At 38.7% G+C, this 24,256-nt stretch overlaps 4 protein-coding genes across 6 annotated transcripts; 1 reads left to right on the top strand and 3 right to left on the bottom strand.

The window, feature by feature from the left end:
• Positions 1-315: 315 nt before the first annotated feature.
• Positions 316-5,836, bottom strand: LOC116619671 (macrophage mannose receptor 1). Its single transcript, XM_048729155.1, has 5 exons — positions 5,713-5,836; positions 4,079-4,359; positions 3,561-3,645; positions 1,963-2,141; positions 316-624 (listed from the first exon to the last, which is right to left on the bottom strand). Exons 1-5 carry the CDS (start codon positions 5,807-5,809, stop codon positions 403-405), a joined length of 864 nt encoding a protein of 287 aa, XP_048585112.1. The 5' UTR covers positions 5,810-5,836; the 3' UTR covers positions 316-402.
• Positions 5,837-7,381: 1,545 nt separating this feature from the next.
• Positions 7,382-14,648, bottom strand: LOC5515031 (nucleoplasmin-like protein ANO39). Of its 3 annotated transcripts, XM_001635176.3 has the most exons (17): positions 14,537-14,648; positions 14,365-14,468; positions 13,897-14,013; positions 13,663-13,714; positions 13,537-13,575; positions 12,867-12,917; positions 12,309-12,343; positions 11,797-11,922; positions 11,519-11,692; positions 10,717-10,743; positions 10,399-10,437; positions 10,252-10,290; positions 10,068-10,124; positions 9,887-9,928; positions 8,967-8,999; positions 7,611-7,685; positions 7,382-7,492 (listed from the first exon to the last, which is right to left on the bottom strand). In XM_001635176.3, the coding sequence occupies exons 1-17, from the start codon at positions 14,598-14,600 to the stop codon at positions 7,448-7,450; spliced, it is 1,119 nt and encodes a 372-aa protein (XP_001635226.3). In that variant the 5' UTR covers positions 14,601-14,648; the 3' UTR covers positions 7,382-7,447. The 3 variants fall into 3 exon arrangements, with proteins under 3 accessions (XP_001635226.3, XP_032240558.2, XP_048585110.1); XM_032384667.2 differs by lacking the exon at positions 10,252-10,290; XM_048729153.1 differs by lacking the exon at positions 10,399-10,437.
• Positions 14,649-14,964: 316 nt separating this feature from the next.
• On the top strand, positions 14,965-20,081 carry LOC5515032 (suppressor protein SRP40). The gene is made up of 4 exons (XM_001635126.3): positions 14,965-15,156; positions 15,302-15,426; positions 17,011-18,583; positions 18,702-20,081. Exons 1-3 carry the CDS (start codon positions 15,007-15,009, stop codon positions 18,554-18,556), a joined length of 1,821 nt encoding a protein of 606 aa, XP_001635176.2. The 5' UTR covers positions 14,965-15,006; the 3' UTR covers positions 18,557-18,583; positions 18,702-20,081.
• Positions 20,082-20,958: 877 nt separating this feature from the next.
• On the bottom strand, positions 20,959-24,253 carry LOC5515033 (ras-related protein Rab-28). Its single transcript, XM_001635177.3, has 8 exons — positions 24,047-24,253; positions 23,792-23,888; positions 23,607-23,695; positions 23,132-23,264; positions 22,545-22,617; positions 22,399-22,429; positions 21,972-22,049; positions 20,959-21,392 (listed from the first exon to the last, which is right to left on the bottom strand). Exons 1-8 carry the CDS (start codon positions 24,122-24,124, stop codon positions 21,294-21,296), a joined length of 678 nt encoding a protein of 225 aa, XP_001635227.2. The 5' UTR covers positions 24,125-24,253; the 3' UTR covers positions 20,959-21,293.
• Positions 24,254-24,256: the final 3 nt, after the last annotated feature.

Here is a 24,256-nt window from a genome sequence, read left to right as displayed (position 1 = left end):
ACAATCTGATATCTATCTATTATCAAATAATAAAGTTATTATCAAATAATAAAGTTCCCTATTCTACTAGAAAATATCAAGCAAAACAAGGGCAATTTATCAAGCAAAGGATCCCTTGGCAAAAAATAACAGGCTGCAGGTTTTGTATAGCTGAGCAAGCGATTTCCAACTGACGCTTAACCGCCTTCTGTCTCATCAAATTGAAATTATATTGTTTTTTGAGAATATCATTTATCCGTGTAATCATGAAAATTTTCACTACCTTCGGCAATTTAAAAAGCCGCTGGTGTATAAATGGAACGATTTTTCAAATTCAATGTGCTTTTAAACCAAACCTATCATCAATAGCTTTTTGGGTCTATAAAAGAGTGATTTTTGGTTTTGCAAGTTTTGCAAGTAGAACTAGTATTTGATTGCAGGTATTTCGCAGATATAATTCATCTTTTGGTTGCAATCGTCGTCTACCCATTTGCCGTCAGTTTGCCGCATGTACACGCACGCCTTGCTTCTGCCTGAGCGGTCGTGCTGGCCAGAGGCGAAGTTTGTGTAACCTACTGGCGTGCCGTCCACCCAGTGAAACGTACGGTCGTCCTCCTTCCGAATTAAGCCAATCCACGAATCTTTCTAAGAAATAACAAGTATAAAAGAAGAGAAATATGAAAGATGAATAGAGAAAAATGGGCCGTAGCTGGGGGCGGGGGGGGGGGGGGGGGGGGGGGGAGGGGGAGGGGGTTAGAGCCTCCAGTAGAGTTAGAACTTTACCGTGGATATACCAAAGAAAATCCCCTCCTTCCAAGATGTGATCAAAAGGAGTGCCTATTATTTTCAACACCTTTTCTATCGAACACCATTTCACTAGATGCGCACGCCCCCCACGGACATGCAAACACGGACATACGACACGGACACTCAAAACGAACACATAGCAAGGACAAACAAACACGGAAACATAGCACGGCCAAAGGCCACACAACCCGTACACACGTACACCCAGCACGGACACACAACACGGACACGCAACACGGACACGCAACACGGACACACAACACGGACACACGTACACCCAACACGTACACCCAACACGGACACCCAACACGGACACACAACACGGACACGCAACAAGGACATGCAACAAGGACATGCAACACGGACATGCAACACGGACATGCAACACGGACACACAACACGGACACGCAACAAGGACATGCAACAAGGACATGCAACACGGACACCCAACACGGACACCCAACACGGACACACAACACGGACACGCAACAAGGACATGCAACACGGACATGCAACACGGACATGCAACACGGACACACAACACGGACACGCAACACGTACACACAACACGGACATGCAACACGGACACACAACTCGGTCACGCAACAAGGACATGCAACACGGACATGCAACACGGACATGCAACACGGACACACAACACGGACACGCAACACGGACACACAACACGGACACGCAACAAGGACACACAACACGGACACGCAACAAGGACACACAACACGGACACGCAACACGGACACCCAACACGAAACACAGACATTATGGAACACGAAACAGGGCTTACGGGAGTTTGACATGTAACACTGACATACAAACACGGCAGGTAAAGCAGACAAGGCCGTAGCAGGGGGTTGGGCACTGCCCCCCCCCCCCCAATATTTTTAAAGATTATTTAGTAATGACCAGCGTGGCTGCCCCCCCCCCCCACAATATTTTCTTAATGTTTCTGTATTGTGCCCCCCCCCAACCTTATACGTTGCATGATACGGCTATGTGCAACAATCATGTACATACAACATACACAAATAAAGGGCTTCGTTAGAGCTTGACTAGAAAATCAAACCAAAAAATCAAGTGTTGCTTCTTGCAAACTTTGACTCCTTGACATTTGACAGTATGAATAAATCCATATTACACATCCGTATTACACACCCATACCTGATTTGAAGCAATATTCGACAGAAGGGTGTTGATGTTTGCGTTCTTGACCATCACAAGATTTCCATTCGAAAGGCATTCGTCTCTAGCACCATCCCACTTCTCCTCCTTTCCATCACCTTTTACAAAGCGGTAGCATATTCCTTGGTGGTATTCCCATAAACTTCTAGACGGACAAACTGTATAAACAGGATTAGTTATCAAAGAGGAGTTGAAAACATCTACCGAACTCGCAGAGTAAAAATCCAAATCTATGCAAAAAGTCAATAAGTTTCACATTGATATGAGAAAACAGCAGTTAGAAGTCGACTATCGTTTTATCCAAAATTAAAATCAATTCCACCTGGCGGATAAATTGGTTTTAAAATCATTCTTACCTAAAAACTTAAAAGGATGATTTTTTAAAATATATATGGGCAATTCTTTGGCGGGCGCGTACAAACTAAAAGGGGTGCACCCCGTGATCAAGGGGGGGTATGAAAGGAGTGCACCACGTGATCAAGGGGGGTATGAAAAGGGTGCACCACGTGATCAAGGGGGGTATGAAAGGGGTGCACAACGTGAACAAGGGGGTATGAAAGGGTTGCAATCCGTGATCAAGGGGGTATGAAAGGGGTGCACCACGTGATCAAGGGAGGTATGAAAAGGGTGCAACACGTGATCAAGGGGGGTATGAAAGGGGTGCACCACGTGATCAAGGGGGGTATGAAAAGGGTGCACCACGTGATCAAGGGGGGTATGAAAGGGGTGCACCCCGTGATCAAGGGGGGATATGAAAGGGGTGCATCCCGTGATCAAGGGGGGTATAAAAGGGGTGCACCACGTGATCAAAGGGGGGATATGAAAGGGGTGCACCCCGTGATCAAGGGGGTATGAAAGGGGTGCACCACGTGATCAAGGGGGGTATGAAAGGGGTGCACCCCGTGATCAAGGGGGGTATGAAAAGGGTGCACCCCGTGATCAAGGGGGGTATGAAAGGGGTGCACCCCGTGATCAAGGGGGGTATGAAAGGGGTGCACCACGTGATCAAGGGGGGTATAAAAGGGGTGCACCATGTGATCAAGGGGGATATGAAAGGGGTGCACCCCGTGATCAAGGGGGGGTATGAAAGGGGTGCACCCCGTGATCAAGGGCGGTATAAAAGGGGTGCACCCCGTGATCAAGGGGGGTATGAAAGGGGTGCACCCCGTGATCAAGGGGCGTATGAAAAGGGTGCACCACGTGAACAAGGGGGTATGAAAGGGGTGCATCACGTGATCAAGGGGGGGTATGAAAAGGGTGCACCCCGTGATCAAGGGGGGGTATGAAAGGGGTGCACCACGTGATCAAGGGGGGTATGAAAGGGGTGCACTACGTGATCAATGGGGGTATGAAAGGGGTGCACCACGTGATCAGGGGGGTATGAAATCGGTGCACTTGCTTATTATTTCGTAGCGCCCGCAAAGACCCTTGGGTAAGTGAGTATGGGTGTACCCTGGTGGATCTGGCGGATGGAGAAACTGTTGTTGTTTGCTGATATTGAAATTTCTTGGCGCGCAGACAGAGTTATAGAAGCTTGGTAGAAGAGAGCTCCTTAAAGAAACGGCAATTGTAATTACCTGGGATGCACTTTTTCTCTGGAGACTTCCTGGACCCGAACTGAATACATTCTTTACCATTTGTGCAATCGTTGCCGACATCGCACTGTAAAAGCAATTGCCTGACGTTATATCAGCAAAATTTCCCGCCTTTTGTTTCTAGGCATAAAATTCTGACAGTTACTCTTTTAAAAAGAGGTGCGAACGTGAAATCATAGTTAAAAATTTAAAAATTGACAACAGCCAAACAAACAAAGAGGCAGAGAAATAGAATAAGGTAAAACATTCAAGATTACAAATCATAGCAAAATGGTAAATGCTGGGTTATGGTTTCATAAAGAGGAATGTATTGTAACGCGGGAAATTTTGAATACAGTGTTCTATAGCAAGGGTTCGTTCTCTCCCTCATGAAGCTTGTTTGAGAGGATCGCAATTTTCTTGGATATTTTCGATGAATCTGTTAATTTCAAGACAGCAAGGAGGGGAAAGAGACCGAAGAGCTTTTGAAAAAACACCATACCAACAACGCACAATGTTACCTGGCGTCCCCCAAGGTACCAGTCTGGGTTATTAGTGGTCTGGTCCTCTTTAACCAGCACAGGCCCGTCATACAACTCACACGGACGCACCAGCCCAGTCGTGTCCAATGGCCCTACATTGTACACGGTGCACGACTTTCTTTTCTTGCACAGCTCGGCGCAGTGTGAGAGGTCTTGGACGAGTACAGTTCGCCAGGGCGCCATGCCACTCAGCTTGATGCCTTTCATTGGTTCACGAGTGTCGAACGGTAGCTCTGGATCTCCTGCGTCACACTGCTGCCCTGGTGACGTCACGCACAGACTTATTAGAGCGATCTTATGATCATTGTAGCACTTGCGAGTATGCAAGCGCCATGGTGACGTCACATACACCCTTATCAGAGCCATCTTTATGGTCCTTACGAAAACGAGCGTTGCCCTATTCTATTGGCAACATTCGAGTACAATGAAATTTAGCAATGCGTAAAATTAGACACGTTAAAGGTTTAGCATCGATACGGAGAAACTAAAACAAGATTACTCGGATAAAATGAGTCGTGAAATAAATTGCTCATCAACTAACTATGGTGACGTGCAATTTCTGTTATAAGAGGAAATGATGATAATTCTTATCAAATGGATAAAGCATAGTATTTGAAGATTCCTTAATAAATGATCCAATTTTGGTCGCAAAGGGGGGGGGGGGGGGGGGGGAGATCAACGTGGTGACTCGCTATAACCTCGCTCAATGTTCAAAGTTGAAATATTGGCTTAATATCACTACGTACAAATGAAAGTCACTACTCATGGTACGAAGCCGATTTATGTGAAAAGCTTTTTGGTATCTTTGGTTGCGCGGGCAGCTGTGGCTGATCATGTCAAGCAAAATTTGGCCTTAGAAAACCCGAAGGCGCGACGATCAACAAAAATGTCCAGAACAGGAATTATTTAGTAAAGGAAATAAATATAACTATCTTTTCAATAACATGATATTTGGTTAGAAATAGTTAGAATACAGCTATTTTGAAGGGGACTTCTTCTTAACTTTTTTCTATGTATGTTTAAGTCTTTGGAAAACATAAGTTTGCATGGCATGTGCAGCTGTCTCTACCCGCCAAGTACATCAAATCTATCAATATCAATATCTCTTTTGTTCTTAACCTCAGCGTATTCTGTCACCCTTCAATTCTAGAAACTTAGCTATAAATTTAGACAAAATATGGAGTGCGTCCTATCCAATGGATTTTCATGACATTCAAGTGACATTGGAAGGCCTTTAAGGTTGGGCGAACGTTGATTAAGATAACAATAATTGTTTGGTCTTAGATATTAAAGCTGACAAATCTTTTTTGCAAGCTACAAAACTGGGTGCTACAAAACTAATTATATGTTAAGGCTTAGTGCTAACGGTTACAAGCCCAACTCAACACCCTTTCGAAATAACAGCATGTCAGGAGAAAATGCCGTTTGCTGTTTTTAAAGAAGAATAGATATCGAAATATTCAATGGTTTTCAGTTTATCGAAAAATTTTCTAAATAGAACTCTTTTCTTTTTAAAGCATATTCGAAACGTTAAAAAAGGTGAGTTCTCCTCAAGTGCATTCTAATGCAAAATATAAAAAAACAAGCGCAAGAAAGCGAAAAATCATCCTTACCGGAGATCAAATTGTTACCAACCAAGATTACAAACAGCACAGCCAGTAATGCACACAGAGTTTCAAAAGAGAAGATTCTTTGGGAGAGGAAGTTCATTGCGGTGTCAACGTTGACAGCGAAGTGCGAAATATCCGAGGAATTATCCATTATCATAAAACCCCATAAAATATTCATGTGGACATCTGCGGGCAAAAGTTATTCCAAGAATAACTCAAAACAATTTTTAGTCATCATTAAATTCAACAGTTCTGCTAAGTAAAGGCAGAAAACCTATTGTTTAAAAGAAACCTCACCAAAATAAGGTTTATTTTTTTGTAAAACTCAATACGAAAAACTTTTCAGCACTTTTCTATTTTCGCTTTCCAATATATAGTATTTAGTTGAAAAATGAACTGAAGAGAAACAAAATATTATCAGAACTATTTCAAGAAATTATCATTAGTGAATCTTTATTGAGAATTAAATGCTGCTTTCATGTCCTTTAAATAATGGAGACAAAAAAAGACGGATTTTTCCCATTATTCAACTTGATCCTTTGTCTAACATGCTGAAAACACTTCTTTATTATTTATTCCATTATTTCACTTTAACAATAGTTCACAGCACTGGATTATCCCACTTTTTTTTTCCAAAAGTCTCAAACGAGTTTTCTAGAAATATAAGCCCGATTGCGCGGGTCGTACTCGTGGTATCCAGTCCCCTTTAAAATGAAGCGCGTGAGGGGAATGTGGAGAGCTCGCAAAAGGCAATACCCTATTTAACCAAATTTTTGAGTCACTTTAATTTTGTGAATTTCGCGATTTTAAAAGATTAGCGAAAATAAAGTGACGCGAAAATTAAGTGAGTGCACAAGACGCCTTGGAGGAATATTGGCCCCTTCTATTCCCTTGAGCCGCTACGCAGACTATGTATTTATAGATTTTTATGAAACTAAATTTAGCCCACGCATCTTTTTGTTACAAGTTGTTTCAGTTTTAATAATAACAGCACATTTTAATTCCACTTGTTTTGCTTGATTTTATTATCCCAAAATCGCGAAAATAAAGTGATGTGGTTTTTACGAAAATAGGAAAACTCGCGAAAATAAAGTGTCGAAATTTTGACGTCGCGAAAAGTGTAATAAGGTAGTAAAAGCCTCGCTTTCACGCTTAAAAAAGACCCCTATTTGGAAAACGCCCCATAGTAATTCTGGCTTTCCCACAAAGCCTACCTCGTTAAATCGTTCTCTTTTTCTTGCTCTCTTTTTCCCGTTTTAGTGCCTGGTTACGGGTATGCAAACAACCCTAGGGTCTCGGAAGACAGGACTAATTCAAATAATTCATTTGTCATCTCCCTTTTTTATTTACACTCAATAAACGAATTTGATTTAATAGAATTATTTAGTTTGTTAGGACCTCTGGGGATAAATTTCTAATGAATGACCTCATCTCTCCTATCGGAACCGAGTTCCGAGGGATAATTTCGAGATTATTGAAATATGAAATGTTGAATGCTGACTGTTGAATCATAGTCAAAGACAAAGAAATCCATTAATTGTGCGTTCAACACCATCGAACGGATTTATTGGGTTGGCAAAAGGACCCAACATAATCGAATGCTTGTTTAATGAACCCGTTTGCCAGGGGCTTAATTAGGATACCGAAATTTCAATTCAAAACACATCAATTCTTTGGGGTCGTTGGATGTTGTTTATTAGTTACAAGTGAACTAAACTACATGATAAAGTTTGCAGTCTTATTTCTTGTTCTTCTGTACAAAGTCCCACACCTCAGAAATTGTCTGAAAATAAAATATCTTGTTAGAGTAATTTCATAACCGACTGACTGACAGACACATAGTCTGAAAACATACTTAAATAATCTGTTTCAGTATTTCTATAACAAAATGAAATGTCTACCTTATCATTGGTGATTTTGTATGAGGACTTCATTAAATTCTTGAACTTGTCAAGTTTCTTTGGGAGAGCAGGAGACTGAAATTAAATTAAAGCATAACATCAGTTGTCTGCGTCAACAAAGAACTTGTTAACCCATTGACTCCTGGCTTTTTTGGAGCTGAATTTACAAAACACAGCTGCACCTAGTCAGCGGTATCCAAGCTTTCCAACAGTGCTTTGCGGTCCCCACTTTTAATCCCTCGTCGTTGTGCTGAAGCCAGCACAAGTTGATGGTTGCTTGTATTTTTCATCAAAAATACAGCTATGAGCATATTAGGAGAGTGTCTCAGGACATCATGAAGTCTTTTGGGGCATAATTGAGTGCTTTGCTTATGGATATTTGCAAGCAAAGGTGGATTCATGATGATTTTTTCTTGTTTGGCTTTGCCCGGATGCGAAAATAATTTTCTAATGAATCACCACAGCTCTCCTAAATGCTGTCTTTTCTGAAACCAAATTGATTCCAAAATCGTTTACACTGCTATTCTGGGTCTGTATGACCTGGAATTGATTCGTTTGGCTTCGGGGTGAAAAGACTTATAAAAAAACATCTGACTTTGGGGGGAGGAGTGTTGACTGGCCCTCCCCTCGTGAATTTTCCCCTGGATCTCCCAGAATGCTTTGCAATACGTAAAGATATTTTCGTGGTTGTACAATCCTTCAAGGAATGGACATTGTGTTTTGAGGCCAAGGAAATGTACCCGGAGGATCAGAATAAAGGTATCTATTTGTGTCTTGAGCTGTGTTTGCTGATCTCTCTCCCTTGTGTGGTATTTTGAGCGTTTTATTGAGAGGGGTGATTCTGCTTTTCTCTCCTTGTTCGATTTGAGATTTGTCAAAGAACCTGTGCTATTATTTGGCTTAAGAGTAGATGCCAACACCTTGGTTGGATGCATATCTGCAAGACCATTTATCCCTTAGACTGATGCCTGAGTATCTTCATCTTGTTGTGTTTATTTTGAATTTATGAATTTTTTGGGTTGTGGGTACTTCCCAAAGCCGGTACAGGCCGGTTGAGGGGTCAATGTGTTAAAGGAGAGGAGTACCACTGCTATAAATTCATTCATTCATTCATTTAGAGGCTTCTTCCACACTAATTTAAAGAAATACAACAATAAACATAATAAAAACAGACCAGAATAAGTGCAGAGATGGGAAGTCAAAAGGACACAGGGTCCCGGCGGGGCCAACCCATTACGATACTGATGTTGAAGTGAACAGTTAGCGATAAAATACTAAAACACAGAAACTATGCTAGCAGCAGTTCAGCCATTTGACATCTTCTATTTGTAATGATATAAAAATTAGATTGCTCACCTTAAGGAGTGCTTGCTTGACCTCCTCTATGTCCTAGGATATGGTAAAATCTTATATAAGATAATTTATAAGAGGTACATTCTTCTTTCTAATCTGGTGATAAAAACACAAATTTGTACCTAATAATCAAACATAATTTCCAGTGCTGCCTTCTGTGCAATTACACTAAGCAGGTACTGTACAACTTTTAAGGAGGCTCATTAGTAATTATTTATAGCATTTTTTTTTTTCATTTTACTCGTTATAAAATTAACGTCTAGTAGTCTCAAATCTCGTCTGATTTCAATCATGTTTTTGGATTATAATTTTTAATAATCCGTATCTGATGGGCGACTCTTATTTTATTTATCGGTAACCGATTTAAAGTTAGTTAACATATGAACAGACCAGTATTTTATGAACTTTATGAGCTAAGGGGACCCTGCAATACATTTACTCACTAATTTCTGTCCTAGTCCTGTCCCCGAAACACAATATCGAGAATGAGGTATTTTTAACCCATTCTCTATCTCTATCTCTATCTATAACTTGCATGCTGTTCATATGTTAAATAACTATAAATCAATTAACAATAAATAAAATAAAACAGTAGCAGCACATCAAATACGGATTATTAAATATAATCCTCCAAAAACATGAATAAATGTATACACCTTTCAAACAAGATTGCAAAGTGCTTTATCAGTACCAAATAAATAAGCATAAATAAAAACTTATTTAGGTCAGGAAATCTGTATTTCTTATGTTCCTGTAAGCGTGGTTTTGACATATTACCAGGATCCGTTCATTTATACAGTAACAATGCTGGTATCGGCGCATTGATTATCCGAGTGCAACCTTATTTGAAACAGGCGGATACAGTATTGACTGCATTTCTAAAATATTAATTTCTTGCAACATTTATAATAGTCATACTGTACCCTTGGCCCAGAACCAGGAGTAGCCTTTTTGCCATCTGCTTTCTGAAGTAAATAAGGTTCTTCAACAACAAATCTCAACATACATTTACACCATTTTATCATCGATCATTGAATGCATTACAAAACATGAATTCAACATCTGTTGAAATATTTGTACAGTATAGACTAAGACAACACTTACCTTTCCGGCAGGGGTCTCTTTTTTCCCGGGTTGTTTTTTATCTTTTGGTGTTACAGCCTACAAAGTAAGAAAAATGTAAAAAACAAAACAAAAACAAAAACAAGAGCATCAAAAAAATATGGCAGCTAGCCAATTGTTTGAGTGAAGTACAGTAATACAATAACAATATACAACAATACTGAACCTTCCCTGCAGGCATTTGTTTGTTGCCTGGTGTTGCGCCCTGCCAAAAAGATGAAAATAAACACAAACGAAAGAGGATACGGTAAAAAGGTGACCCATCTAGGATGTGATCAAGTTGTAGATAATAAGGGACTGAATTCATTAATACCTTTCCTGTTTGCTTTTTGTCAGCTTTTGGAGCAACACCCTTAAACATGAAAATAATGAAATAAATATAAAAACTAGGTTCAGTAGAAGCCTAACAGGGGACAGCTTGGCAACAGCAGACAAACAACATTTTTCTTTCAAGAAGTTGATACATCTTATGTGTCCACCACTGACAGCCCACAGAAATCTTAATGTCCCAAACAATGAAAGAAGTGAAGAAAAAATCAATATAGGTGGGTGGCATTGTTATCATAGCTTACATTTTAAGAGTGTGTCATGTAAGAGGGAAACCATACAATGGCTACTTAATTGTGCTTACATTTGTGACTTGTTTCTTCTCCTGTCCCTGGAAAGAAGATAAAAACAAAGAAAAAAAGACTTTAAAAACAACAAGCATAAAATCAAATGAAATATATATTATTGGGAGAGACCAGTCATATTAAGCCAGCTTATAACCATTTTCCAGAAGCTAAATTTCGCCAGCAGCTGGCATAACAATCCTGCATATAAAAGTGGTTGAGACCTACAATTTGTTATTGCAATATATACAAATAAAAAATATATAAATCTATTCATATAAAACCCAGAGGCTAGGTAAAGCAATAAAGATATTGCTGCTATAAAGCTGGCGGATTTTGGGATTTGTTAAGATAATCCCCTGGGTTGACATGTCAGTTATTACGAGCCTACAATGTGTGCGTCAGCTTTTTCCTTTTGTCTGCTACTGTATAAGCGGAAAAAAAACATTTAGAAAGTTTCCGTACTTATGCAAAGTAACAATAGAAATGAAAATAATCAGAAAAAGATATTTGGAACTACTCTAGTATTGCAGTATAGAGTTTTTATGTTGCCCCCGAATCCAAAATGCACAGACTGAAGGGCCACAGCTGATCTGAAATGGTGTACGAAGTGGAGTTTACAGACAAAGCTATGAAAATGCTTTGAGTGCTTCTTTCAAAGAGTTTTAAGTCAAATTCCTGCATTTTGGATCAGCTGTGACCCGCCAGTGTGGCATTTTGTATGCATGTGCAACATCGTGAAAACAGTCTATTCTCTGTATCTCTTGTTATGTGAGTCTCTTTTAAAATGTTTTTACAGGTTTTGAATAAAGCAAGTCTCACCTTCTTCTTTGCTGTCAAAGCCTCTGCAACTTCATCCTCGCTCTCATCTTCATCACTATCTTCCTCCTCCTCGTCATCTTCATCATCATCATCTTCGTCATCATCTTCATCACTATCCTCCTCCTCGTCCTCGTCACTTGAGGCCTCTTCAGCCTCTTTATCAAATAAGTTGCCCTTAAATTCAAACAGACTTTGATAAATATTCTATACAGGAGAAAGAATACCAACTTAACACATATTCAATTAAGGGTAACATCAGCTTAATGTTATATGTTTACCTGTTTAACTTTGTCAAGCTCCATTCCCTCCTCCTCTGATTCTTCTTCATCTGAGTCCGAGTCTTTTTCTACTTTTGCAACTTTCTTGGGTGGGCTCTTGTCACTGTTGACTGCTAGTGGTCGTTTCTGTTATGGACAAAATGGTTTAATTATTCTGAATAATTTTTTGTAGCTTAGACTAAGAATACAATGACTAAAACTTAAAGTTGAAATAAGTTTGTAACAAAAAAATAATAAGGTGGAAATGAGCTAGAAATAGCAAATATAAATACACTACATAGTGCAAGGTTATTTATCTGATATTGACAAGGAGAATTTGATTTTAATAGTTTCACATGAAGATATTTCAATGGAAACACCACACATTAGAATCCTGACATGCTTATATTTGGGTGTACACCAAAATAATTGCTGCATACTTTAAAATGTCCTGATACAAGAATTTAAATTCCCATTGTTGGACATTCTCGGCTCATGGCTTGATATTCTGCTGAAATATATTTGAATATCACCTGCACGTCCGGCTTCTTGATATCTTTAGCTGCCTCTACAATGCAATGTGAAGTGTTAAGTGATGCAGTTAAGTGGTGAGTTATAATCAAACTATTGAGCCATTATTTTCAAATAAAATCATAAATATAGACAATAGGATGTGGCGCAGCAGTCCTTGGGTGCTTCAAGTGCTGAATTACAACATGGTTACATTACAGCCTGGAAATATCTTGACATTGCCAAACGTTTTGAGCGTGTGTAAAATCCTGAGTGTAGATGTAACAGCTTGTGGTTTAATAATGTGAACAAAGAGCTGATGCTGCTTACATCAAAACAAGAGGGCGGACTCACTACATGTGGTTATTTAAATCCGTTACAGGGTTGGATCCACACAATGCTTCTTGTAATGTGTGTGTTGTTGCTGTTGTTGATGCTAATGCAGGATGTGCAGCCATTGTTTATAGGAGTTAAAACGTGTACTGGATAGGTGCATAAAATGTAATCATTTGCAATGCTTCCTTTTTCCTAGAGTAACTCATTTCCAAGCAAGAGATGCACGAGATGAACAGAGATCTTACCTTCTTCCTCTTCCTCAGATTCACTCTCACTTTCATCATCTTCTGTTAGGCCTAGAATGGATAAGGTAATTCAGAATGGGATCTTTTTTGTGGACACAATTTCACCCTTTCTTGGATTTTTGGATTTCTTTTTGGGGTGTACATTTTGGGATTTTACTCCAAGTAAGTGAAACTTATATATCTACTTTATTACACTTAATTTTCGCGTCACTTTAATTTCATGAATTTTGCGATTTTAAAAGATTTGCGAAAATAAAGTAATTCGCGAAAATTAGGATGGGCAAAAATAGTACCATAAGGGGTTGAGTTGGAATTGTATTTATAGATTTTTGTGAAACTAAATTTAGCCCACGCATCTTTTTGTTACTAATTGCTTCAGCAGTTTTGATGATTAAGCACACTTTTTGTTACTAATTGCTTCAGCAGTTTTGATGATTAAGCACATTTTAATTCCACTTGTTCTGCTTGATTTTATCATCCCAAAATCACAAAATCTCGAAAATAAAGTGATCTGATTTTTACGTAAATAGGAAAATTGCAAAAATAAAGTGTAGCAAAATATAGCCATCTCAAAATCGCGAAATTTTGACAATGCAAAATTTAATGTAATAAGGTATTAGTTAACTATAGGTTCACTGTTAACAGGGTATAAACAGTAAATTTTACTAACTTTGAACATGATTTCCAGTAAGGTGGACTGGGCCGTTACCTGAAGAAAAACAGAAGGGGGTGATATCGGAAGAATACAGGGCACACCAATGATAAGAATAAGGTAGGACTTGACAGTTCTACTCACCACTTGCTAGCTTGAAGGTGACTGGTGGAGAGAATGCAAGATTGAGTGCACACTGCAGATTAAGTGTTAACAAGTTTAGCTTTATTGCAGAGCCACAAACTAAATGCAGAAAGTCAGATCCAAAAAAAAACTTTCAAAGCTACAGTACACCACACTGCTAACTGGTTGTTTCTTTGTTTGGAAGGCATAAACGCATTTTAACATTTTTTTAACCCATCCATTTATATAACTTACCATTTCTGTTGCTCCCTCTCGCAAGGAAACAATGGTATGGGTACTGTCATCTCCTTTAAAGTCCATTGATGTCACTTCTACCATGCTTTTCCCTGTTGCCTTGCTGCCTAGACATGCCTGAGGTAAAAACAATGTTGGAAATAGTGTAAAATCCGCTACTAGCCCAAATGAATAACGGGAAAATGTTAACACACTGTCTGTATTTCCAATACTAAGGAATCTAGAAAAGGAATTTCAACTGTTTGCGGTTTCACGCCTCACTGAATTGCGTCAATTTGATCGAGTTCTAGATGACCACTTGGCTGTACAACGTTTTCAAAATCATGCGAGTTTTCGTAGCCTCCTGATAACACCTTTTTAAGGATCTAATATAGCATACAACCTTCTTTTGTAAATAAAAGTTTTTAACAACGTTTTTATTCGCCAGGATAACATGATCTTAAGGTCTCAATAATACCGAAGCCCTACCTGACTCAAAACAAGCTTGTGTTCGATTTGACCTAAAAGAGTGTCTTCGCCGTCAAACTCTGGGTTCCATGTAACTGTGTCTTCACTTTTGCTTAGAACACACCCTAAAATATCAAGTAGTGGTGGTTAATCGCGATGTCAAACATCGAAGGACGTCATATTATAAGCTCACCCCAAAAATCCTCCTTTTCCAACGACGCCATTTTTGTAAAAGAGACAGAGGGCACGTGCAGCATAGAACTAGTACCTAGGGTCGAGGGGCTCGACGGAAACACAGGAGGACCACTGGTTTTGAAATAAAAATAAACAATAATAAATACGAAATGCTATATCGTTTCTCCCGCGCATGTCTGTATTTGTTTCTAATTTCTTTGAAATAATACTCAAGTAACGAGTCTTTTTATAGTCATGCATCTCATGTAAATATCATACCAACTAAGAGATATGGTCTAGTTAAAAGAAACTTGTTAAAGAGGATGAGAATCCTGTCATGTTTTTTATCTCATCTTCTAGCTTCTATCTTAAACCTATCTATCTTAAACCTTCTATCTTAAACCAAGAGAACGGCTCTATGCCTTCAGGAGACTATTGGGTCTCCTGTGGAGAACACAGGGATCCTGACAAATTGATATCAAATGCAAGATGGCGTCTGCACCTTCCAGTGTGACGGCCACAGTGTCGGCTCTGGACACCAAATCTCGACGCTTAGTCGACCAAATCGTAGACCATTTCAAGAGGCAGGGGAACTTTGATGAACTTAGAAGAGATTGTCTCGATGAGTTGGATAAAATGGTGAGTAATTGTAATTTTGTTTAAGACACAACATCACTGTTGTCAACAGAGGAAATGAAAAATCACTGTCACTACGGTTACTCCGTCCGTTTTGTTCAATTGTCTAATTTTTGTTCATTAATTCTTTACCATCTGTGACTTGCAGGAATCTTTTCGACAACTGAATCAACGTGTTGAAAGCTATGTAGCGACTTTTCTTTCAAAGCAAGATTGGTCTGATTCTCTCCCCAAGAACCAAGTTAGGAACAGTCTGAGGAAACATGTAAATGAGTAAGTGACATTTTAAAGTGCTGTTGTGGTATTTTGCGTCACGTTTTCTACCCACAAGGTTCAAGTTTCTTTTTAATGTTTCCCAGCCTTCCAGGGAGAGTATGGGCAATCCATTGTTGGTAGAAATCCACTCTGTAGTGCCTATGTCTCTCAACACTGGTTGCAGTGCTTGTGTGATATACAGTGGGATCTGGATTTAACGATACTGGATTTTAATAAGACCTCGATTTAACGATGATATTCCTTTCTCCCAGTGGAAATACAATGAAATTTATGAGAAATTACCTCCTTCTAACAATATTGGCAGGCACGTGCGCCCTTGGCGAAATCTTCAAATACTATACTTTTTCCATAATATTATACCTATTACTGCGAACCCCTCCCCCCTGGGCCAATCCTGGGTACACGCCTGATTTGATTTTACGATACAAATCTGTTCTCCCAAGCGTAATTTTGAAAAATCCGCTACTAGCCCAAATGAATAACTGGAAAATGTTAACACATTGTCTGTATTTCCAATACTAAGGAATCTGGACAAGGAATTTCAACTGTTTGTGGTTTCATGCCTCACTGAATTGTGTCAATTTGATCGAGTTCTATGTCAATTTGATCGAGTTCTGATTCGATTTTATGATACAAATCTGTTCTCCGAAGCGTAATTTTGAAAAATCCGCTGATTTGATTTTACGATACAAATCTGTTCTCCCAAGCGTAATTTTGACCTCAATACTACAATATTACTGATTTTGTCTATCAACAAAGATAGAAAAAATCTAGACACCACACACGTACAGTACAGTTAATCAATTTTCTTGACTTGACAGATCTTGTTAAATGCAGATTCAGTTTACAGAGAGTAACTGTACAGTCTTACACAGTGTACAGTTACAATATTATTATTTTGTAAAAGTTAATAATTAATCCAACCTCGCTTGAACAATATTTTCATTGGATTTTCCTTTATATCGTAAAATCAAGGACCTCTTTCTAATGATACCTCGATTTTACAATACATTTTCTTTCTCCCGAGGCACATCATATTCCAGGTTCCAATGTACTGTATTCTCCCCTTTTCTTAGAGTGTTTAATCCAGGTTCTCTGGGTTTTCTCTGTCAACATTAAAAACAGTTGTGATCTTTAGCTGTGTTCTATGATGCAGACTTGAGTTGTATCAGCACTCTCATACTTAAATATTACAGTACTCAAAGAGGGTGGTGGAGGCAACCAGAATAGTGTACATGCTCACAAATATTCAAAAACGACTGTTAATGTCAGTACATGAAAAGCATGGAAATTGGGAAATACCATTCTAGATTTGTTCTCACTTGATGCTGTCAATGTTGGGTAAGGTCGCTTTTCTAGCCACAAGGAGGGTTTCCCGATTTGATTTGATTAATTCTATAAAAATCATTTGGGAAATTTATAAAAGAGAACAGCTAAACCATATAGCAGCTTGTTTACTATTTTTTAAAAGTTGGACACAGATAAATAGCTGTGTTATTATAGACTTGATTAAAGGTTGTTATTCTAGAATTCCATTTTGTGCTATAAAGTATTTTCACTCACTTACATGATTTTTTTCAGATCTGATGCCTTAAAGACAGGAGTGGATAGACTTGTCTCACAAGCACTCGAAAGGAAACGTAAATCATTCCAGATGAGAATTGAAGGTGTTGTTCAGAACTACATCTTTACTGAGAAACAAAAAGAGAGGCAGGCTCGCTGGAAAGCAAGATGTGACCAGAATCAAAGTAAACAAGAACCAGAGAAGACTGATACTAAGACAATGTCTACAATTTCATCAATTACAGACATTATAAGTCAAATACCAGGTATGCAGGAATCTCCAGCAAGTACCACAGAGGAGAGCTCACCCAAACCAAGCTCTTCAAATTCTTCCTCAGTTGTATCTAAACTTAGCACCACATCAACATATGTTCAAGCTAAAGCAGAAACCAAGAGTGAAACATTAAGCCATCATGAGCAAAATAAGTCAAGCAGTAGCTTAACAAAACAAAGCCCAGGTCTTGTAAGGTCACTGAAAGGAAAGCGTCTAGCTCATAAGCCTAGTGCATCGGCCTCCCCTGGTACCCAAAGTCCTTCAGACCAAAAAGAAAAGGTGATAAGTAGTTCAGGAGATTTTGGATCAAAAGTAAAGCAGCTTGGGTCAAAAGTGATCTCAAGGAGTGCAAGTACTGAATCTGCACCTGAGAAGGATTTCAAGTCCACAAAAGATTCTCCTGTTCCACTACAAGTAATTGAGAAAGCTGAACCAAGGGCAAAAGATGAAGAATCTAAAGCACATGTAGAAACACTAAAGGGTAATGAACTGCACAGACCACCTTCTCTTAATACAGATCTCTCTTCTAAAAGTGCCTTAGTCACAGAACCCGACAGCCAGGAAAGTGATTTGGAAGCAACAGCAACAGTCTCAAGTATAAACACTGAGCCACATAAAACCTCAAAACATTCAAATAAACAAGATTTTAAAGAAACGCTGCCTGACTTGGCCATTTCTAGGAAGGAAAAGCACGAAAAGAAAGCTACTCAGATGGAATTAGATGGTGAAAAGGAAGAAGTTGGAAAGAGGGCAAACATCATTTCTGATGAGAGCCAACCATGTGGAGTTATCCCCGAGGACAAACAAGACTCAGATGACGACTCTGATATATCGGATGTGAGTTCCGTTCACACAAGCGACCTGTCATCATTTGATGAAGATTTAAGCTCTGAATCTGACAATGAGTCAACTCCTGGGGCAAAAGAGGAATCTATGCCACAAGACAGAAGCAAACCTAGGACAAACAAAACCGATGACATTAAAAAACAAGCACATGGGGAAATGAATAAAGTGTCTAAACATGCAACTGAACCGTCTGGAGATAGTGATTCTTTGAAACGCAGACGTGGTCGGCCCCGTAAGGAAGAGAAGACTGCTGGTGACAATAAAAGAGAGCAGATGCGACAGCCACGGTCAAGGAAGAGGGAAGATAGTGCTGGTGACAACAATGGGCAGCGGATTCGGTCAAAACGAATGATTAAAAGAAAGAGGTGCTACTCTCCTAGCAGTGAGAGTACCAGGGAGGTCCGTCTTCCCTCTAAACACACTCGCACTGGCTCTTGGGACTAGGACCCAGACACTACAATAGATGGCAGAGGACTTGACTCAAGAGAAAGATTACAAAAAGAGGTCTAAGCACACTTGCACTGGATTTAGGGCTTATATAGGAATGCTTGCCTTCCATCAACACACTCGCACTGGATCAGAGGAGGTGTGCCTTCCTTCGAAGCACACTCACTCTAGATCTAGGGATCAGGGTGGTATGTCTCCCTTCAAAGGCCATTAACGCTGGGTCAAGAGAGCAGGTAGCTATTTTTTGTTATCACAGGCACACTTAGATGTTTTCCCAGAACCAGGGCATCTTAGTTTACTGAAGCAAGTGAGAAGGTAGGAGGAAAGAGAAAAAAGAAATCACAAAGTATCTTTTGACCTACCTCCCCCTTCATTTTGTAAATATTTGGTGCTTGTAGAATAAAGATGTATACCATCCGTGACCGATTTCGGCAATTCTACTTTTTACCTTTTGGGGCGGATATGATAACTGAAAAATTGGAAAGACTAGAAAAATTTCTTATTTCCTTTTCCCTGTCGATCTTGAAAATACATTAGGATGTAGTTTTTTTTGCCAATCAAACCTCGACAGTAACTGGGCAGTGTGTGCTATGCCGACAGTAATTAGCAGAAATGTAAATCCTAACATTACTGGAAGTTTTTTTCATTTTGCAGTAACAAAGAAAGCAAAAAAAAAGGTTACGGCCCACTTTCGGCAATTCGTCTTCTCCCCACCCGGTAGACGCTAAGATACTGGCTCGCATCGTATCAGGTGGGGTCGTTTGTTTGCATAAAAAAAAAGGTAGAGCCGATTGCCCGAGGATCGAACCTCAGATCAGATAAACGAGAGAAAAAGATAGATTATACTCTTCCAGACATAGTCTGAAACTCCGTATGGCAGCTAAAGCTTTACAGCTAGGTTTTAGATTTCGACCCAAACACCGCTATCTAGCGAACTGTACAATGCAAAGGAACCTGAGGTACCCGCGCGTTAATGGGGAGGCACTAACCAGGATCTCAGCCCTGTCTTAGTCGGATACGCCACGCACAGCTCACTGAGATGTAGACTGAAAAATATCGGGGTATTTTTAACGATTGTGTCTCGTGAGAATTAGCTGGTTGCTTTAGTAATATGGTAAATTCGTCATCATGCACAGCACGCTGTGAACTAGGCATAATAATTGCTGCATTAAGCCTTTTGCTCTCCTTTTCTCAGTCTCGCACGTCCATATGACATCTTTTCGTGGTGCCGCCTTTAGTGTTTTGTTCTCCTGTGCTCATAGTCGCGCACGTGCATATCTTTCGTGCTCTGAAACAAGTAAACTGACTAGTAAAATGTGAGCTATCTATAGATAGTTCATGCGCTCATTTAAAACAAAAAGTGGAATATTTAGGCGTTTATTTTTATCGCCATCAGGTTGATAAAGCATAGGACATAAAAAACAAGGACCTTGCTTAATATGTAAACAAATGACCGCACGCGATACGATGCGCGCCAGAATATAGCGCCTGGACCGTAACTTTTTTCTTTGTTACCGCGAAATGAAAAAAAAAAAAAACTTCCTATATATTTATAGGTTTCTCCATTTCTCTTAGATATGAGAAAACGTGTAGCAAAATTGTGACTTTCTTGAGGCGACAGAAATTTCCGCCTCAACACATTATTTTCCAGACCATCCTCTCTGCCACAACAATTATTGTCTAGCCTTCCCATTTCGCTTCCATTCATCAATCTATTTTTCCCTTTAGTAATCAAACGGAAAAAAAATGGCCATATAAGAAAAAAAAAAATTAATATTTCAATTTTTATTTGCATGTTAGAGCTTAGTTATCATTGATCTGGAAAATTATCATAAAAGTCACCTCAATTTTCAGTGACCTGCTAAACAATGCCACTCGGAAAACAATTGCTTTATAAAGACATAAGGCATTTTATCTGTCTTTTTTGCATTTTGATTTTTTTTTTACAGCAAGCCAGGTTAGAAGTTTGAAATTGACATAATAAGATTTTTTTCTGACCATGTTGTTTGTATTCTGTGTTTCCATAATCAAATAAATCCACCAGATAACTGTACCTGCACACCGTTTAATGTTACCACGAAAACCACTTGATTTACCTAATCAAGGCTGTAGCAGGCCTCGAAATATTGATTGCGCACAATACAGAAACACTAAGAAAATAGTGGGGGTCACAGGCACGCCCCTATTGGTCATTTCCTTATAATTTTTCAAAATATTGGGGGGGGGGGGGGGGCACATGCCCCCAGTGGCCCACCCCCTGCTACGGCCCTGCTAATGCATGGATCTTTCATGGTAGTTTTTACAGACAAATTTGTTGTTACATGACTTCGGCAATTCCAAAATCCTGGTCTCAGTTGTTTTATATAATGACCATAATTGCTGAGGTAATATAAAAACAGTTTACAGTAATGGGCAAATTTAATTAAAATTACTGCTTTGGACAATATTTATGGGAACACCTAACATAAAGAGAGGTGATTGGTGCTATACAATGGGTATGAGAAGGTAAGTCACTTGTAGACTGTTATATGTAATCAGGTGATCATCTTTAGGTGTGTTTGATAGCAATAAGAGGAACCTGCACATGGAGAGACAGGGCAACATGTCTTATAAATATTTTCTATCATTAAAATACATGAGCATAATACTTGTATATGAAACTTAAATGATCGTTTATAAATTGGTGTTAAAATATATCACTAATGTCTACTATGTACACTATGATTGCCAAGTGCTATTGTATTGAGCAGAAGGAACTCTTTGTTTGCATAGGTGTGGCTCTTGTAGGCATTTCATGGTTGCTATACTGGATAACCTCAGCTTTTACAACTCTCTGTTAAACCACAAGTCAAGGAACAAAACTTCACATTAAATAAATAATATATTTATATGTATTATATCAATACCAAGTAATTCTAAATTTCAAAAGCAAGCTTAATGTCAAAACTCTGTTAGTACTAATCTTTAGATTCTGAGTTTGATTCAGACCTGTGTCAAAGAGTTTGTGTGTGATCTCTGGTCCATCGATGACCAAAAAGACATTCCAACTATAGAAATGTCACATGACTCATCAGATATTCACCTTATGTGCGAACAAAATAAAAACATCAGGTGTGGTTCAGATTGATACAGTGAAGTGCAATGAAACAGAAAATAGTCCAGGCACAGAAAGTGGATATACAATGAGCCACATAACACTGGAAATACCTTTTTGGGCCAACAACCTTTAAATAAGGTACAAGCTGTATGATGGTAGGGCTTCCCATAAGCCCTGGTACTGGATGGAGAATGGAGATGTGTGGTTGTACGTGAATTGCTTTATCTGTTGTTTACAGCATATAAAAGGTAGATGTTTCACGAGGAGATGCAGTGGCTCTGGGACAGCATCAGATTTGATGAAAATAAAGGATACTGATTGTTGCTCCATCTCGTTTTTTGTGAGCCTGATTCCGAGAACTTCTGCAGCAACTTTGTGAAAGCACAGTGACACCTGATAGAAATTAGATGAAACATGAATTGTAAGCAATACTACTGCATTCCTATTAAAACAGCTATTTAAATACAGGTTCAGATCTGAGACCTACCCATTGCTTATATGTATTACAAAATAATTAATAACATGAGTTATTCATATTAAGCAGTTAGTGATTTGTATTCAGTAGAAATAAAAGTCTCATGGTATCTTTCATGGCAGAGCTGCCATTTGGCAATTGTCATTTGCAGCCATATATAAAGCTCTCTGAGATGGTTGATTGGTATTCACTCTGTTATCAATTTCCATGGTGAAGCAAATCAATGTACACAAATATTATTGCCTGATTATGTTAATTGTTACTTACTTGTTCTGCTGTCTTGGCAGATATGAAATGACTGAAAACAAGAAATAATTCATAAAAAACAAAATGCAAATACATTGTAAACATTGTAGGATATGAGGACTGATTTCCTGTAAAATTAGAGCAGAATGTACAGTATACATCCTCACCTTGATAAACTATTTTCTTGAGCAAATCTGCCATGCTTGTCTGGCTTCACAACTCTCATGTGCTCAAGATCCACTAAGAGAAAAAAATATTGTAAAAAAATGCAATACAAAGGAACAGTTTAGCAGTGCCAAAGATACTATATGTTAGAAAACATCAGCATCACCTTCTTTGTGAGTGAAGGTTTACATCCATCACTTTGATTCATGTCACCAAGAAATAAACAAATTAATCTGTTGTACTGGGGATGAAGTAATCCCCAAATTTATACTGGACATTTATAACAATATAGTACAATGTTAGTGCTTGACTTATATGTGTAAATTTATAAATGTATAAATTTAATGGCAGAACACACTACAGTAGCTGTTACTTGTATAGCGATCATCAGACATATTATTCTGAATAAAATTAACTATTTATGCTGCCGCTTCTGAAGCGCTTATTCTTATTGGACGCATAGAATTTGTTTTCATGAACTGCATTTGGTCACTAATTCTGATCATTTGTTTAACCTGGACCATTGGAAGTTGAAATTTTTTAGTAACTGTTAGGAGTGAGTTCCAAAATTAAATTCATATGTACTTACTTTTATTTGCTACTAATGCCATGTGTGGCATTTTGCCTCCTTGTTTCTCTGCTACCTTTTTTGCAGTTTCATACCAATCTTCCAAGTTATCAAAGCTACTTTGATTGGTAACATCATAGACCAACAAAATTGCCTAAAATAAAAGGGATTTTGACACTTGGAATTAAAGTGATATAATCTAAAATATCAATTAGGTGGGTCAGTGTCTGGGTTGTTTGGGGCATATTATTTTGGAAATAAAACTTACCCCCCCCCCCCCCAAAAAAAAAAAAAAAAAAAAAACAAGACTATTATTTAAAAATATACAAATAAATGAAATATACAAGATAATAATAACTCAATAATACAAAGGAAAGTAACAACGTAGGTGTGACGAATCTTGACAGTTTTCACTCACTCGTAAAAAGCTCGTGATTAAATAGATAATAATAAACATATTGACACCAATATAAGCTAACATATCTGCATCACTCACGTGAGCACCAAAGATGTATTTGTCTAACATCTGCCCTCCAAGGGTTTGCCCGCCGATATCCCACACTTGTATTGTCACATGAACGTTTCCTTAAACACAAATCAAATTATGAACAGATTATGGTATTATTGTATGATAAAAAACTTATCAAATAGTTCTTGTTTTAATGCTGATGTACGACTTACCAGGAAGAACTATACGTTTCAGAAAGAAATCCAGTCCAATGGTCTGTTTATAAGTCTGCTCAAAGTTCTCTTGTGTGTATCGTATACAAAGAGAGGTCTAAAACCAGATTTAAACATCATAGTAAATCGATAAATATCAAACAGACGGCACATAGAGCTTTGTTATATGGTTCTTATTTTTGTACGGACAATCACGTAAAAACACAGAAAATTTCTGTCAGAAAGATTCTACTCAACAGAATCAATGGCGCTTACTTTGCCAGCAGCTCCGTCGCCTATTAAGACGAATTTTAATTGATGTTCAGTCGATGTCTCATCCTCGGAGTCTGACATGATATGTTTATGATCTAAAGAGAGCTATCAGCGAAGAAGCTGGCGCATTTTCGATTATTTCTGCATGTGAACGGATCTCGCCTTTGCTCTCTGTTCGTTGTGTATTGTAAATGTTTGCAGTGACGTCACGGG

Source organism: Nematostella vectensis, chromosome 6, assembly GCF_932526225.1.
Source record: "Nematostella vectensis chromosome 6, jaNemVect1.1, whole genome shotgun sequence".
NCBI lineage: Eukaryota > Metazoa > Cnidaria > Anthozoa > Actiniaria > Edwardsiidae > Nematostella > Nematostella vectensis.
Note: the sequence above shows the minus strand (reverse complement) of the source record. Positions and strands in the feature narration are given on the sequence as shown.